At 49.8% G+C, this 16,996-nt stretch overlaps 2 protein-coding genes across 5 annotated transcripts; one reads left to right on the plus strand and one right to left on the minus strand.

Annotated features, from left to right (window-relative positions):
- Positions 1 to 169: 169 nt before the first annotated feature.
- RIBC1 (RIB43A domain with coiled-coils 1) lies at positions 170 to 13,966 on the plus strand. 3 transcript variants are annotated; one of them, XM_074324138.2, is made up of 9 exons: positions 170 to 308; positions 632 to 746; positions 4,204 to 4,329; positions 5,176 to 5,292; positions 6,944 to 7,025; positions 7,231 to 7,575; positions 12,686 to 12,804; positions 13,227 to 13,621; positions 13,739 to 13,966. In XM_074324138.2, exons 4-9 carry the CDS (start codon positions 5,176 to 5,178, stop codon positions 13,818 to 13,820), a joined length of 1,140 nt encoding a protein of 379 aa, XP_074180239.2. In that variant the 5' UTR covers positions 170 to 308; positions 632 to 746; positions 4,204 to 4,329; the 3' UTR covers positions 13,821 to 13,966. The 3 variants fall into 3 exon arrangements, with proteins under 3 accessions (XP_074180239.2, XP_019574482.3, XP_088651193.1); XM_019718923.3 differs by lacking the exon at positions 4,204 to 4,329; XM_088795067.1 differs by lacking the exons at positions 170 to 308; positions 632 to 746; positions 4,204 to 4,329; positions 5,176 to 5,292 and adding an exon at positions 5,370 to 5,574.
- A 163-nt stretch (positions 13,967 to 14,129) lies between these two features.
- Positions 14,130 to 16,476, minus strand: HSD17B10 (hydroxysteroid 17-beta dehydrogenase 10). 2 transcript variants are annotated; one of them, XM_019718927.2, is made up of 6 exons: positions 16,320 to 16,476; positions 15,818 to 15,982; positions 15,082 to 15,246; positions 14,850 to 14,978; positions 14,660 to 14,768; positions 14,130 to 14,463 (listed from the first exon to the last, which is right to left on the minus strand). In XM_019718927.2, the coding sequence occupies exons 1-6, from the start codon at positions 16,344 to 16,346 to the stop codon at positions 14,273 to 14,275; spliced, it is 786 nt and encodes a 261-aa protein (XP_019574486.2). In that variant the 5' UTR covers positions 16,347 to 16,476; the 3' UTR covers positions 14,130 to 14,272. The 2 variants fall into 2 exon arrangements, with proteins under 2 accessions (XP_019574486.2, XP_019574485.3); XM_019718926.3 differs by lacking the exon at positions 16,320 to 16,476 and adding an exon at positions 16,106 to 16,223.
- Between the last annotated feature and the right edge of the window lie 520 nt (positions 16,477 to 16,996).

The raw sequence follows: 16,996 nt of genomic DNA on the forward strand, positions 1-16,996 counted from the left end.
GAGAATAAGTGCAGGTCGAACGGGATTTCCGGCTTCCGGCGTGGGCGGGAGCTAGGGGCGGGGCCTTCGGGCTGACGCGCAGGTTTGTTGATCCGTTGCCAAGGCGCGAGCTTACGACAAGCGTTTGGGACCCGCCTCCCTTTCTTGTAGCCTGGCAACGCAGAGCGCCGCCACTACGGAGAGAATTGCAGAGGCAGCGGTGCCGCAGACTGAACAGCTTTTAGGATCCGAAGAAGCAGACAGAGTTCACTCTTGCTAACACAACTCTGAAGTCACTACAGGGTTATGCCCCGCAGGGCAAGAGGAAGGTGGGAGTTCGGCTTTAGCCTGGCCGGCCAGAAGGCTCGGACAAGAATAGAGTGGGGTACTAGAAGGACCCCGGGGAGCGGGGAGCCGAAGGCTGTACAGGAAGGAGGGGCCAGCGGGAGGATTCGGTGTTAGATGGGCTCAGCTCTTACTGTGGCTCGGGGTTGGAGGCGGAGTGGGGTGGGGTTAGAGGTGGGATGGAGTGTGAAGGGGGATGGGGTGTTAAGAGCTATGAGGGTACTCGAGCCACAGGGATAGGGCTGGGGAAAGCCGTGGCCAGAGGTACTGCCCCTATCCCCTGCCTCCCTCCTTTTCCTCCAAGCAGAGTTCAGAGACTGACGCTGTAGCCCAAGAACAGACTTGGACCTGAGCCATTTGTTGGCTATTTGAACCTAGACCTCACTTAGGAGCTTCAAAATTGGGACGCCTTGATAAGAAAGGTATTTTGTGTGAACCCTTAGGAGTCAAGGTCCCTAACCCAGTGTTCTCCACCCTTATCCTTCTTCTCTTCTCACCCCTTTATCTCTCTCTTCGTGCCTCACCTCCATGCCATTCCCTCCTCTCCATCCCTCTCTGCCCCATCCCTTGCTTTCCCCTTACTCTTCTCTCTCTGCCCTCAGTCCTCCACACCCACCAACCGCCCTGTTGCTCTCCTTCTTTCCTTCTCTGCCCCCTCACTCTGCTCTCTCTGTCCCTTTCCCCTCTCTGTTCCCAATCTTTTTTATCCCTCCCCTTCATCCCCTCATCCCTATATCACCTTATACCTGCTCATTACCAAGGCCATGGCCTTAGCAGTCCAAGAAGCCTAAAATGTCTGCTGAGTCTTCCCCTTCAGTGACCTTATATTGTGGTGACAAATGGAATGAGTAGGCTGGAGTTGGTTCTTAGACTGAGACATGGAAAGGGTCTGGTGGTTGCCATAGCAATTCCTGTAACTATTTTTAAAATGATGTCCAGAGGCTGAAAAGAGTCTTGAAGTCTTAGGACAAGTCCAGGAAAGTGAGAAAGTTTGGTTGATACACTCTAGTAGAGAAGAACCATAAATGAAGTTCAACTGGGAGGAACAGTCATGGTCAGGCTGAGGAGTAAAATGGCCAAAGGACAGCAATCTGACGTGAACTATTGTTTCATTTTAAAAGATGAGCTTGAGCTTGAGGGGAAGAATCAAATTGAATCACTGCCTCTCAGACCATATACAAAATGCAATTCCAAATGGATTCAAAACTTAAATGAGAAAGGTAAACTTTAGAATTTTAGAACAATATACAGGAGACTATCTTTATGACCGCAAGGGATTCTTAAATAATAAAAACTATTATCAAATAATAATAAAGTGAAAAGACCAGACACAAATTGGAAATGTTTGCCACATATAAACTAAGAAATGGTTAGTGTGTAGAATGCATAAGGAACTCCTAAGAGTAATAAGAAAAACAACCTCATTTTTTAAAAAAAGAACAAAAGATATGAATGGGCACTTCACAGACGAGTAAACAAAAATGGCCAAAACACACATGAAAAGATATGCAACCTCATTAGCGATATGGAAAATTCCAATTAAAATCGGTTATTATAATTTTACACCCACACATTGGCAAAAATCAAAACGTCTGCAATACGAAGTATTGGTGAAGATGTGAAGTGACTGGAGTTTTTATACACTATCGTCAAGGTGTAAACTGGTACAATGTCCTTGGAAAACAAGTTAGCATTATCTTGTAAAGTTAAATACGCTGTAAGTGTTATGATCCAGCACTTCCACTCCTAGGTGTAGGCTAGAGAAACCTTCCCACCTCTATATATGTCTCTTTTAATCTACAGGTTCCTCCTCCCTCTTTTTCTCTTGCAATTAAAAAAAATACACTGAGTTTGTGCCACAGAGTCCTAGTCTCTGTTGAACCCACTTCAGTCAGGCTTTCGGCCCCATAACCCCCCCCCCCATGTTCTTGTCAAGGTCATCAGCAATCCTCATGTGAGTAAATCACTTCTCAGTCCTCCTCTTAACCCATCATCCGTTGCTCACTCTCTCCTCCCAAAAGCACTTTCTTTACTTGGCTTCTCTGACTCTCCTGGTTGTTCTCCCACCTCCCTGGCCACTCCTCCTGAGCCTCCAGTGCTAGGTCCTCCTCTTGTCATCTGCCCCTGGGACACTGTTACCCATTTACATGCGCTCCCTTAGAGATCTCTTATAGCCTTAGAGCTTTAAATTCCTTTGTATCAGTCAGGATTGGTTAAATGATGCTAAGGTGATAAACAACCCCCCAAATCTCTGCAGCTTATAAAAACAAAAATGTATTGCTCGCTCCTCCTTGTCCATTGTGGGTTGGCTGCATCTCTGCTGTGTCATCATCCCAGGACCTAAGCTGAAGGAGCAGCCCTTACCTGAGACATCACCAGTCTCATAGCAGAGAGTAAACACAAAAAGTGGCTATCACCTAACAGCCCTTAGTTCTGCTGAGGAATGGCACATGTCAATTCTCACACTGGACAGAGCAAAGCAAACATCATGGCTAACCTCAAGGGCAATGAGATAAGGATGTAGAATGCTCCTGTAGACAGGAGCAGCAAATCTTTTTGAACAATAATAAAATGTATCACACCGTTTGTATGTGATCGATGGACATCTATTAGACTCTCAAACTCAGCAGTCCAAAACTGATCTCCTGACCCTCCCCCCATCCCATACATCCCATCTCCCCGCACAGACTGTTCAGTTGATAATAAGTGCATCCCTCTGATTGCCGAGGCCCAAATCCTTGAAGTTATGCTTGATACTGCTCTCACACCACACATGCAACCCATCAGGAAGTCCTCTCAGCTCTGCCTCAGAATCTAACCACTTCTCACCACCTCTGCTGTTACCAACCTGGTGTGTCACCATCATCTCCTGTCTGGACAACTGTGATAGCCTCCTGTCTGGTATCCCTGCTTCTAGCCCTGCCTCCCCTACCTCCAGTCTATTCTTCACACAGCAGCTAGAGTGATCCTTCAGAAATCAAAGGCAGAACACGTCCCTCCCGCTGCTCAAAACCCTCCAATGGCTGCCCATTTCTCTCAGAGTAAAAGCCACAGCCCTTACAGTGGTCTGCAAAGTCTTACATTCTCTGTCCCCTCTGTTATCTCTCTAATGTCATTTCCTACCTACCTCTCCTCCACTCACACACTTGCCACATGCTGTTCCCTTGAATGTGTGCCCCTCATGTCCACCGTAAGGCCTTAGCACTTTCTGTTCTCTCTGCTTGGAGTACTCTCCTCCTAGATATCTACATAGGTGACTCCCTCACCTTCTTTAAGTATTCGCTTAAATATTACCTTCTCAGTTATGCCTCCGCTGACTTCAATATTTAAAATTGCACCCCCCATTTCCTTGGCACTTCCAGTTCCCCTTATCCTGTTCTATATTTTTCCCATAGCACTTATGATCTTACAAACTATTTAATGTACTCTTTATTGTATATCTGCCCCCACTAGAAAGTAACATCCACAAAGACTCAGATTTTTATCACTTATGCTGCTTGGTACCTCCCAGTGCTTAAAGAAGTGTCTGACAGTAAGAACTCCACAAATACGAGGTGTGATCAAACAATATAGTGAATGTTTACATTTGAAAAAATTATTACAGTAAAAGACACATTGCCATTAATCCCCTTCAAAATACTCCCCCTCGCTTTGAACACACTTATCCCATCGTTCTTGCCACTTTCTGAAGCAGTTCTGGAAGTCCTCTTTCGTGAGTGTCTTTAGTTGCGCTGTCATGGCTGCCCCAATGTTGTGAATCGATTCAAAACGTTTTCCTTTCATGGTCATTTTGACTTTGGGGAAGAGCCAGGAGTCGCATGGTGCCAGATCCAGTGAGTAAGGTGGATGAGGACACACTGTAATGTTTTTATTTGACAGAAATTGCCATATACCAGAAGCGATGTGTGACATGGAGCGTTGTCATGATGGAGGATGAAGACATGAAAGAGGACTTCCAGAACTGCTTCAGAAAGTGACAAGAACAATGGGATAAGTGTGTTCAAAGTGAGGGGGGAGTATTTTGAGGGGGATTAATGGCAATGTGTCTTTTACTGTAATAATTTTTTTATTTAAACATTCACCATATTGTTTGATCACACCTTGTATATTCTAGTATTTCATAGTTACAAAATGGTTTTTCAACAAAGACTGGAACTAGCTAGAAGAATTGAGGAATGGTGTTGCAAACAAAAGAATGGCAGTGTATAAAGGCGGAGGTGGGAACAGTTGTTTCATTGGAGGATGTGATGGAGGCCAGTGTGCCTGGAGCACTGCCAGCAAGGGAGCCGGCCACATGAGATCAATTCCAGACGTGTGCAGGGACCGGATCTTGAAAACCCACAGTTAGAAGTTTGGATCTGATTCTAAGGGCGTGGGAAGCCAGTAGAGAGGGTTTTAAGCAGGTGCGAAATATGATCAGATTTATGTTTGCAAAAGTGTTTGAGACTTGTAAGGTAAGCAGGGATCAGATCATGGAGACCCTTATAAATCTAGCAGAGGAGGTAGGCTTTATCTTGGAAACACTGGGGAGCCATTTAAGTGTTTTAAGCTGAGGGGCACCATGGTCAGATTTGCTTTTAGAAGCATTACTCTGGTCACCAGTGCAGAGGAAGAAATCAGGAGGGTAACACTGGAACAAGGGGGGGGCAGCACTAAGGCTTCTCGGAATATTGTCTGGCACCAGACTGTGAGGCCTGAATTACGGTGGTGACAGCAGAGCTGGAGGACACAAATAGGAAATATATCAGGAAGTGAAATGAATGGGAATCAATAACTGGTGAGATACTGTGAGGACAAAGGAATGGGGGCAGGGGGGTAGCGCTGATGGGCCATCCCACCTCCTCGTTCCAGATGTTTAAGCTAGACCTGCCACCAGATCCGAAGGAGGTGGCAGCCATTGAAGCTAGACGAAATCGAGAAAGGGAGAGACAGAGCCATATCTTCAATGTGCGGAATCGAGTCTTAGGGGTGAGTGGGTAGCGGGGACTTTCTTGGCACCAGGAGCCCCCTTACTCTCGCACCTGGAGAGGAACGTAGCAGTGCCTGGTACAGCACCTCCCTGATTCGAGCAGGCCCCAGGGCTGGAAAAGAAGAAGAGGGGGAAAAGGCATCCCCCCCCCCCAGTCATGGGAAGGGCCTGGAAAGGAGGCTGGGGCTTCAGGGGAAGAGGAGCCGATGACAGCTGACTCTTTAGCCAAGTGGCCTGGTTCTCGAGAGACAAGGAACATGGAGCCAAAAGAAAGTGTAAAGGTATTGCATACGCCTCAACTCTCTCTGGAAGGCTACATAAGGAATTGAACTGGGCTGAGGAACAGAGAAGGGAGGAATGCTGACTCTTCACTAAATGATATACCCTTTTGCACTATTTTGAACCATTTTAAATGAATTATAATCAAAGAAAATATTGATAGTTTAAGAAACATAGATTGCTGGGTGGATGCATGGAGGGAGGATGCAGCATGGTATTCTGGAAAATACCCCATACCTGTGCTCAAGGGCCAGGTCTGCCGTTTACTAGATTTGTGGCTTTGGCTACATCCCCTGTCTTCTCTGAGCTCCAAGCTCCTCCTTGGTAAAATGAGGCTAACGGAAGTGTTGAGGTGAGTGTTAAAACGTGGTGGCTCAAAACCAGAGCAGAGTACCTGACACAAGTGAGTAGTTGGCTGAGGGATTGAGATCCAGCTGGCAAACATTTCCTAGGGCCTCGTCTGTGCCAAGCACTGGGCTGCCCAGCAGGGAGACAAAGCTGCAGCCCAGCCTCGGCCCTTAATGGGCACACAGTCGGGTGGAGATCATCATCGATAGAGGCCAACTTTTCAATATAATGTGGACAGTGAGTCCGAGATCCTGTAAGACTGGCACCTGCCAGAGGGGTCAGGAAAATGAAGCCTGAGCTGGTCTCCAGGGATGAAAGGAGTTTGGGTAAAGAGCGGAGGAAAGAGTATTCCTTTGGAGGGAGCAGCTGGAGCAAAGGCTGTCGGTTCGCAACAGCCCAAGATGTTGGGGAAACTGGACGCACAGAGTTCCTGGGGGTGGGACGGGGAGGAGTGTATTGAGATGAGTGTCATGCAGGGAATCATGCAGGGTCGCTGGTCCCGCCCCCCACATAAGAACGCAGGATATGGTGAGGCCAAAAAGGAACGCCCACGGAGCCATAGATAGGGGAGTCATACCACTATATTCTCGCTGGCGGCATCCGCCTCTCTGCAATCTGCTCTTCTTAGGTCAGCCACCATCTTCTTGCTAGCCCCCATTTGCTGCCAGCGCAGCCACAGCAGTTATACTAGTGGCCAGTGGCTCATTGGCCACAGCCAACGGCCATCCAATCACAGTTGATGGCCATTTACTACCTGAGCCAGCACCTTCCCATGTGAAGCCAAGAGCCTGGAAACTGCACTCCCGGCTCCGTCCCCACAGTGAGGCTGGAGAACGAGGCAGAGGCTAGACCGCTGAGGGGCTTACAAACCACACTGAGATGGTAGAATGTTGTCCAGTAGGTATTGGGGATCTACAGGAGGATTTTGAAGCAGGTAAATTCTGAGCAGATTGTTTTAGAGCAGTCAATGTCTGCTGCTGGGCTACCCCTCCTCCCCAATTTAGCTCATTTCTTTGCGATCAGGTGGATGTGGCAGCCCTGAATAGACAGGTGGAAGAGCAGAAGCTTTGGAAGGCAACAGAGCGGAGCAAGGAGGCAGCTTATGGTAAAAGCCCAAGGCCAGAGGCCAGCCCCGGAGGGTAACATGAGGGCCTGAGTGGGCTGAGGGAGGGGTAGTTCTGCCTCAGAACCGGGCCTGAGGCCCCATGTGTGGCGGGGCAAACCAGATGGGCCCCGGGAGCAGAGGCCGTGCTGAGTGGGCTCTGTCCCTCCTGGGGGGCCTTCTCCATGTCCCTGCCCACCACCCCCAGCTACCAGCCAGGTGCAATATGATGTGGTAGCCCAGATGCTACAGAAAGAAGAGGCAGAACGGACACGTCGCCTGGCCAAAAAAGTCCAGGAGTTTCGCGAGCAGAAGCAGCAGCTCAAAAATAAGCAAGAACTTAACCTTTGGGATCAAGACCAATGCTGGAAGGACTTTCCAGCCCATGCCGGTGATTACAGCCCCTGCTATGGGCCAGCCAGCATGCAGTGCTTCGCTGGCGAGGACCTGCACAGGGCCACATGCCTGAAAATGCAGCAGGAGCAGTTCCGGTACAACCTGGAGAAGCAGGTGCAAGAGCGCCAGCAAGCCAAGCTTGATGAACAGTATGCAGGTAAGCCGCGGGGTCCCCAGGCGGGGTGTCACCCTGAATCGGGTACAGCATGCAGGAGACCACAAGTGTGGGGGGAGATACAATTACTCATAGGGCTGCTGCTGAAAGACTGAACGGACCCCAACCTCCCTCCCTGACTTCCTTCAGTAACTGACAGTTTAGCCATTGGTCCCCTATCAGCCCAGCATTCCACAGTACCTGGAGGCAGTACAGCGACGACAGACCTAATAGCCCTGCTGCTTACTAGCTGGTTTGGACAAATGAATTTTCCTCTCTGTGCTTCAGTTTCCTCATCTTTCAAATGGGGATGATAATCCATACCACATAGAGCGTGTATCAGCATGAAGTGAGATTCTGTAGGTGAAGCACAGCTTAGTGCTCAATAACTGGTAGCTACCATTTCTAGGACATCATCTGGGGCCACATCCTCCTCTTCCATTAGAGTGAGCCCTTCGAGGACAAGGATTGTCTCTTACCTACTCGCACTGCTCACCTTTCAAACCACCCCTATTATCGAACTCTGTGCTGTTGTACCACTTATCATAGATGTCACTAACTCTGCAAGTCTTCATGGAATGTCTGTCTTCTCCCCCAAAATGTCAGCTCACTAAAGAAGAGCCACATCTCTCATTTCCACCCCTGTGTCCCAGTTGCCTAGTCCAGTGCCTGCCACAGTGAGGAGCTCAGTAAATCACTGTTGAATGAACAGTTGAAGACCAAAGTAAACAAGACGGGTCCCTGCCCTCCAGAAGCCCATAGAACTACACCTTCCAGAAAATCAACTTAGAATAAGAGGGAAAGATACATGCAGAAGTCATTCATCAGCCAATGTTTATGCTGTAACATTGTTAGTTACTCTGACAGGTACTGTGGTAGAAGGGCATACAGGACGTGGAGGGGACATGGAGCGGTCACTTCTTAGAAGGAAAGGGAAGCCGTGTAGGAGGGTGACACAGCTCAGCTGTCAGGAACCAGTTTTGAAAAGTTGGGTACATTTTGCCAGGATGGGGAGAGGGAACAAGAAAAGGCCCTTGTAGGCAGAGGGGGCAGCAAGAGGAAAAGTACCAGGGCTGTGAATGGTTTGGGGGTTTAGGATACCCAGTCTCGTGTCAGAGCAGCCCAGGGTTGAGAGCTTGGAGGAAGACCCTTTTCCACCAAACTAAGGAACTGCGACTTTACAGTGTAGGCAGTGTGTAACCACTTACCAGTTTTAAGCAGAGTGACAAGACCGTTTCAATATTCAGCAAATATTAAGCTACCTACTTTGTGCCCGACACAGTGAACAAAACAAAAAAAATCCTTGCTGTCATGGAGTTCACACTCTAATGGGGACAGACGGATAATAAACAGGATAAAACAGTGAAATATATAAGGTGGTTAAGATAATTGCTAGAGAGAAAAATAAAGCACAAAAGGGGATATGGGGACTTTTGGAGGAGGGCACACAGTTGCAATTTTAAATCAGGAAAATCTCACTAACACATTTAAATACAGATCTGAAGATGAAGGAGTGAGCAGCACAAATGAGGCAAGGGCTGCCCAGGTAGAGGAAATAGCTAGTGCAAAAGCCCTGAGGCAGGAGGGAGGGTGTCTGCAACGTCTGAGGAATAGCAATGGGGCCGGAGTAGCTGCAGTAGAGTGAGTGAGGGGAAGAGTGGTAGGCAGTGAGATCAGAGAGGTGAGAGGGGCCAGATCAAGTAGGCCTTATGGGCCATGGCGAGGACTTCAGCTTTTACTAAGTGAGGCAGGAGCCACTGGAGGGTTTTGAGTATTGGAGTCACATGACTTGTTTTAGACAAATAACTCTGGCAGCCACTGTTGAGGTTGGATTACAGGGGCAAGACTAGAGGCAAGGAGATCAGGTAGAAGACTAGTGCAGCCAAGAGGAGGTGGCCACAGGCAGCTGTGTAGCTATATGATCCTGAAGTTCCAGGGCCAGTCTGGGCTACAGGGAGAGATCTGGGGGCCATGGTGGGGGTGGGGGTGTGAATGAGCAGAATGCTAAGCCTAGAGCCTGGGAAAAGGGTGAGCAAATGGTACAATCTGTGAAGACAAAGACCAAAGCTGCCTTGTTAACCACTACAAACCCGGTGACTTACACAGGGCCTGGTACATACTAGATGCTCAATGAATGTATCTTGAGTGAATGAATGAGTACAGGAAAAAGAGCCCATAATAAAGACTGAGAAGGGATCAGGGAGGTAGGAAAAAGATGCATAAAACAACAACAACAATAATAATAATAATAGCAGCAAACCTTTATTGAGCACGTACTGTGTACCGCATACTGTGCTAAGCTTTCTACTATGTATGTAACTCATTTAATTATCACAACAACCCTATGAGGCAAGTACAAGGATTATCCCTACTTTCAGCAGAGGAAACTGAAGAACAGGGATGTTAAGTAACTTGCCCAAATTCATGTAACTAGTGGGTGCCGGAAGCCAGAAGTGAACTCAGGCAGGCTGGCTGCAGAGCCTGTGCTCTTGACCACTGCCCCTTACTTTCCTTCTCAGTCCCCATGAGAAAGTGGGGACTCAGAGGCCAAGAGAGGACTTTCAGAGAGGGAGTCATCAATAATGTCAAGTGCCCTGGAGCAGTCCAGACAGGAACAGAGCCCTGTGTATTGGATTTGGAAATTAGGAGTAGTTGGTGATTTTTGTCAAAGCACTTGCAGTGGCACCCAGGGCAGCAGGCAGGCGTATGAGAAGTCAGAGCGAGGCATGGGGACAGCAGTACGCGGAGTGACAGTGACAGGTCCGTGTAGTGTGATGAAACGAACATGGGCTGATTCCTCCAGACACCTGGATTCAAATCCCAACCTGCTACTTGCCAGCTGTGTAATCTTGGGCATTTTACTTCACCTCTAACCTCTCAGTGTTCCCATCTGAAAAATGGGGCTGATCCTTTCCTCTTCAGGTTGCTGTGAAGAGTGAAACGAAGCAGCACCCTCCTTTTCTCTCTTCCCCCCACCCCTAGCCTTGCAGTCTTCAAGTCCGTGTCCCTATGCCTCTTCAAACCAAGCCTTCTGCCTGTGCTCTGGACCACCTTCTCCATGCCCTGCCCCTCAGTATCCCTTCCCCTGTGTTCTCAAGACTTCCCCTTCTGTGCAGGCTGCAAACATGCTTATGTCTAACCCATCGTAAAGAAACAAAAGCCTCTCTCCACCCTGTGATTCCTCTAGATGCTGTGAGCTACCTGTTTTCCTTCACAGCCATACTTTTTTGAAAAGTCTGCTTCCACTTGCTGTCTTTTCTTCCTAACTTTTCGGTCACACCTCAAGCCCCTGAGGTCTCATTTCTCCCTACACACCTTCACTGTCACTACTCTTACTAAAATCACGAGGGCCCTTGGTTATCAGGTCCAAGAGGCTGTTTATTTTTCTCCTTGACTAGACCTTTGACTTGACTCTGGTTACATCTTCCTTCTTGAACCTCTCTCTTCCTTGGCTTCTGTAACAGCACATTCTGCTTGTAACTCCCTGACCATCTTTTTGTGTCTGCCCATTGTGAGCTCCTCTTCCTTCTACTCCTTCCTTCTTGAGACTTTGTCCCTAGCGCACTGCTCTCCCAACACTGCATACTTACCTCAAGTGCCCTCAGCCCTCATTCCGGTTTCAGCTACCATGTCACCACCTCTGTCTGTGCTGAGGACTCTCTACCTGCAGAATCAGATATCTAGATGCCAGCTGACCACCTCCAACCCAGCTTCCTAAACAGAATTCACGGGTGCCCCCTAACCTGCTGTTCATTCTGTATCTTCTACTTCCAGCGGTAGCCACACCATGCATCCGGTTATCTCAGCCAGGATCTGGGGAAGCATCCCTGAGTCTTCTCTCTGACTCCCTCGTTCAATCCATCAAGTACTGCTAATGTAACCTCCTGTATATTTCCCCTCCATCCTTCCCATCACTGGCCTAGTTTGAGCCCTCCCAACTGGCCTGCTGCAATAGCATCCAAGGTGGCTTCCCTACCTCCACTGTCCCCCACCAGAAGGAGCTTTCTAAAATGCAAATCTTAACTGTGTCACCCCCTTGCTTAAAATCCTCCCATGATCCCCACCACACTCAGGTGAAGTTTCTGGCCCTCAGTCTGACCCCTGCAAAGATCTCTAGCCACTTGCATTTTATGCTCCATAGTAGGTGCTCAAATGAATTCACTGTGCACCTACTATGTGACAAGCTCTGATCTAGGTGCTATTGCATGGTAGTGAGTCAAAGAGACAAAAACCCTGCCCTCAGAAAGGTTACCTTTTAGTGAAAAGAGAGACAGACAATAGACAAAACAATTTAAAATGTGGAGTATATTAGATGGTGACAAATGCTAGGGAGAAAAATCAGGGAAGGGGGGATAAATGTTGGAGGCAGGCAGGTTGCAATTTTAGGTAGGAGAGGGAAAGCCTCAGTAAAATGGTAACAACTGAGCAAAGACCTGAGGGAAGCAAGTGAGATAAGCCAAGAATAACAGCTATTGAAACTCCCTGAAGGAGGAGTATCTGGCATGTTCTAGAAACTGCAAAATCAGTATAGCTGGATTAAAAGTGTCAACAGCTTTGGTCATGTTGCACCGGGTATGCCCTTTGCTCTTTTTGCCCATATACAACATGTACATCAAGGATCAGCTCCTCCTGGAAGCCTTCCTCTCACCCACCACCTAAAGCTCTCATAATGAATGCCCTGTACACATCTCATTGACCTTACCACACTGAGTATGATCTATGTTTGATCCGTTCTCCTCACTAGACAGAGAGTTCTCTGAGGACATGACCTAATTCTGTGGTGTCCTCAGAACCCAACGCATGGCCCTGTGAGGCTCAGAGAAATGAAATGATTTCCCCAAGGTCACATAGCTCAGAAGCAACAGAGCTGCACTGGGCCCGAGATCTACTGGAGGCATCTTTCAGTTAAGTACTTGAGGAATCTTTGTTACTGCCACTTTGGCTATCCCTAGTCACACAGAGCTCCTTCCATATCCCTACAATTAGGACATCACCCCCATTCCCAAACACACATACACACATATCCACAACGCTTGTTGAACGAAATGGCTGAATGAGTGAACCAGGAATAGAGCAGGTCAGTATGGTGCCCTGTCCATATTTCTCTGAGTAGATAAGCTCAATGACCAGCTGCGCCTAGCCATGGACGCACGGGCCACCCAGGTGGCCAAGCTGGAGGAGTCCTGTCGCATAGCCATGTCGTCTGCCAGGGCCAACGCCAACAAAGCCAAGGTATGGCCTGAGCCATCCAGTGCTCCGGGCTCTCCCCAACCCCCTGAACAAAGTCCTGGGGAACCTTAGCCACATCTTTCCCTTCACAACCTTTCTTGAATCAACACCAGCCATCTCCTCTACCTGAGGACCTCCCCCTTCACCTTCTGCCCTCTTAGGGCAGAAGATGCCATTCCCTACCTCCAGAGTCAGGATGACGTGAGAACAGAACACTGCCCTCCCTTCCCCAGCCTCTCAGTCTAAAGACTTCCAGAGGCCAGGGAAGTTCCCTGCCCATTCCCCCCACTCCACCTTAGGTCATTCAAGGGCCACGCGATATCTCTGTTCCTTCACTCCCTGAGTGGAGGAGAGTAGGACCACATATCCTCCTCCCGTGACTGAGAGTTCCCTGAGATTGGCCTTATATTCGGGGACCCCACCAGGCAGCTGAGCTGGCTGAGCAGAAGCGCCAAGAGCATCAGCACCAACAGGAGGCCAACTTCATGGAGATCCAGAACCAGATCATGAGTGACCTACTGACTGAGAACCCCCAGGTCGCCCAACACTCTGCGAGTCCCCGCCGGGTCCTGGCCTATTGCTGGAAAGGCATGACTCCAGAGCAGCGAGCTGCCATCATGAAAGCCCAGGAAATGCAACGTCATGAACAGGAGGCACAGCGCCAGGCCAAACAAGCACTGGATGCCGAATGGGAAAGCCAGACCACGTGCCTGGCCCAGGCAGCCATGGAACTAGAAGAGCAGGAAAGACAGCTGTGTGCTGAATTCCAGAGGGGGCTGGGCTCCTTCAACCAGCAGCTGGCTAAAGAGCAAAAAGCCCAGTGAGTTCCACAGGGTGGCAGCAGGGATGAATGCCAAGGGAGAGGCGGGGAGGGGATGGTGAGGGCCAGGGAGAGAGGGAATGCCCGTCAGCTAAGGCCACTGAACTTCTTTCACAGGGAGAATTATCTGAATTCAATAATCTACACCAATCAACCTACAGCTGAATATCACCTACAGTTCAACACCAGCAGCCGCTAAGCTCAGGATGGTTCTCCTTTCTCCATCCAGCTCACAGAGGCTAGGAGTCAGGAAAATGCTGCAGACCCCTTCCCCCAATCCATTCCCCAGTGGGAGAGAGCTGAGCCAGCACCCCTACCTTCAACCCTACGTAATAAAGGTGTCCACTAAAATCAAGGCCATGTGTTGTAATAGGACACAAAAGGTATGAGGTACTTACTGCCTTTCCCACGCCAACCCTGGGATCTGAGCATCCAGCCCTGTCAGTCTCCACCCCTTCACCTTTCTTCCCAATGCCCGTTCCCCCAGCACACAGCGCTACCCACTCCCTGTGAGAAATAGAGACTTTATTAGGCACAGAGGGTGACTGGTAGGCAGTTACAGAATGGCTACTGGGCTTCCTCCCAAGCTGGAGTACAATATGCCAGAGGAAGGAAGGGTGGAGGAGTATGTGTTTTCTCTGCCTTCTCCCTTCAAGGCTGCATGCGGATGGCCCCATCCAGCCGGATGACCTCTCCATTGATGAATGGGTTCTCAATGATGGCCTGTACCAGATGAGCATACTCAGCAGGGTCGCCCAGTCGTCTGGGGAAGGGCACCTGGCTGGCCAGGAAGTTGCGCACTTTCTCTGGGAGGCTGTTCAGCAATGGGGTGCCAAATAGGCCTAAACAAGACAGCCAGAGTCAGAGGCCCGCCCTTGCTTTCATGTTTACCTGGTCCCGCCCACCTGAGTCCTACTTGTGGTGCTTCCTAAGCCTGGAGATAGACGGCTGCTGCGCTCAGGTGGTGGATACTTTCCCTTCTCAATTGCCCGTGGATCCCACCCAATCCCAGGTGTGGCAGGGAGGGGATATGTCTACCTGGAGCAATGGTCATCACCCGGATGCCCATGGGAGCCAGATCCCGAGCAATGGGCAGTGTCATGCCCACTATGCCCCCCTTGGAAGCAGAGTATGCAGCTTGTCCAACCTGGAGAAGGAGTGGAGGTCATATGTGGGAAAGCCCCAACAAGTCACTGAGGAGACACGAGCCTTGCCCCTGCCCACACACCTGGCCGTCAAAGGCAGCCACGCTGGCAGTGTTGATGATGACCCCACGTTGGCCTCCCTGGTCTGGTTCATTCTGTCCCATCTCACCAGCCACAAGACGGATCACATTGAAGGTGCCCATGAGATTCACCTGGAGGACCGGTAGAGACATGGTTAGGACCTGAGGCAGAGGCAGCCTTTTCCCCAAAAAAGCTTTGGGGGCGCCTACTCCTGGAGACACTCTAAGGCGTTACATTGAGAACTCGCTGGAAGTCCTCCAAGGTATGAGCCTGGCTCTTCTTTGAGTTGTACGTCTTGATGGCTACTGCAATGCCTGCACAGTTGACTGCTACATCCACACGGCCAAATTTTTCTTTTGCTAGAGTCAGGGCTGCTTGCACGTCCTTCTCTGAGGTCACCTTCAAAGGGAAAAGTGGAGAAGGCATTCATCTCCCAGCACACACACTCACCACTAAACGTATGGGAGGGGAGGGCAGAGTTATGTAATCAAGGGAGAGGCCAAGAGAAAATGAGATGGGGTAAAGGTGAAAATGTTGGGTACTACAGAGCAATGTTTCGAAACATTTTTCAGATCTATACCTTCTTTTGACAAATTCACATACCCATGGAGATTCTCAATTGCTGTGGATCAGAGAACTGTTTTGAGAATTAGTAATATGAAGGTAGACTAGTTTTGTACCCCTGCCTGCTAAGATGATTTCATCAAGCTTTACTGTCTGTACTTTGTTTCATGAAAAGTTTTTCGGCTTTGTAAATATAAAATTACAGGGCACCATGTGCACTGTCAAACTATACATACCCCCTCCAGGAGATTCTGAGGTGTCCAATCCCCAGCCCCACTGTTGTGAAGGGAAAAGAAGTTGGGTACACTGCTCACATAGGCACCTATGGGAAGGGACCCCACGGGTTCCCAGGCCGGCGTTGGTAACCTCATGCACACCCTGGAAGAGGTGAGGTGACCCCACTTACATCAGCTGGGGTGAAAACGCAGCTCTTCCCTAACTTCTTGGCCTGGGCCTCCCCATCCGAGTTGGGCATGTCCAGAAGCACAGCGCGGGCCCCCTGCCTCACCAGTCGCTCTGCTGTGGCCAGTCCTAAGCCCGAGGCTCCGCCGGTTATTATGGCAACCAGGTCCTGTGAAAGCACGGTCAAAGGCTACGCTGTGCAGACACTTTAATCTCCCTGTTCTCCAGGCTGCTGCGAGGGAGGCTCCCTGTCACCCTTAAGGTGTTACCCAGATGTGCTTCCTCTCCTTACCAATTGGTTTCTCATCCCCAGAGAGCGCATCCAGTCACCCCACACACACGTGAGGTGCAGAGTTGACCTTCACCTCCCGAGCCCCACCACCGCAATACCAGGCCTAGATACGCGTGGCCCTCTCTCCCAGCACCGATCTCTTCCCCCTATTTCCACGGCTGCGCCGTCGCAGCCGGTGCAGCGGGACAAGCCGCAGGGGCGAGGACCGGTATACCTTCACGCTCCTACACACCGCAGCCATCTTGCGCAGGTCTCTCCAAGGGGGCGGGTTGCTGGTGCTCGCTGATTGGCCGAGGCAAAGCTGCGGGGAGGGCGCGGCGAGGGGGGCGGTGCGCCGCGAAGGACCGGGGCGTGTGCGGAGAGGGCTAGGCAGCGGTTCCGGGCTCTCAGAGTTGTTTCAGCTGCGGAAAGAACCCAAGAGCCGCAGCACAATACCACCAGACCTGCCACCCGACTCTCTAGCTGTCCCGGGGGCAGGAGGCCAGCTCCGCGGGGGTGGGGGGAGAGACAGGAGAGTGAGAGAGTGTCCCTTACTGCTCACAAAAAGCCTTCATTCAAGTATAAATATATCTGAGAGACTCTTATATGCTAGGCTTTGTGCGGGACACTGGAGATATCCAGAGGAATAATAAAGGGTTCATGCTATCCAGGAGGGCACAGTTCAGTTGGAAAAGAGGTAATTAACAGCACAGACACAGACAGAAGAGGACAGAAACAGATTCTGGGACACAGACATTGATATCCAAAGATGGAGATTCTGAGAGCCATATAGATAGAAATATGTTGAGGGAGAGAGTGAAAGGAACAGATGCCAGATCAGATCACAGAGACATGGCTGTGGAGAGCCACTGAGAAAAGCTAGGAGGTAGACATTTGGAGATAGAGCTGCTG

Source organism: Rhinolophus sinicus, chromosome 18 (genome assembly GCF_057876585.1).
Source record: "Rhinolophus sinicus isolate RSI-liver-muscle chromosome 18, RSI-T2T, whole genome shotgun sequence".
NCBI lineage: Eukaryota > Metazoa > Chordata > Mammalia > Chiroptera > Rhinolophidae > Rhinolophus > Rhinolophus sinicus.

Bases quoted from the DNA above. Each gene is read 5' to 3' on its own strand.
- HSD17B10 (XM_019718926.3), bottom strand. From the start codon at position 16,135: ATGCGCTCTCTGGGGATGAGAAACCAATTG. The intron at 15,983-16,105 runs GTAAGGAGAGGA...GTGCTTTCACAG, and splicing joins TGGGGATGAGAAACCAATTG to GACCTGGTTGCCATAATAAC. The intron at 14,464-14,659 runs GTAGACATATCC...TGTCTTGTTTAG, and splicing joins GGTGATGACCATTGCTCCAG to GCCTATTTGGCACCCCATTG.
- RIBC1 (XM_074324138.2), top strand. From the start codon at position 5,176: ATGTTTAAGCTAGACCTGCCACCAGATCCGAAGGAGGTGGCAGCCATT. The intron at 7,576-12,685 runs GTAAGCCGCGGG...TTCTCTGAGTAG, and splicing joins GCTTGATGAACAGTATGCAG to ATAAGCTCAATGACCAGCTG. The intron at 13,622-13,738 runs GTGAGTTCCACA...CTTCTTTCACAG, and splicing joins GCTAAAGAGCAAAAAGCCCA to GGAGAATTATCTGAATTCAA.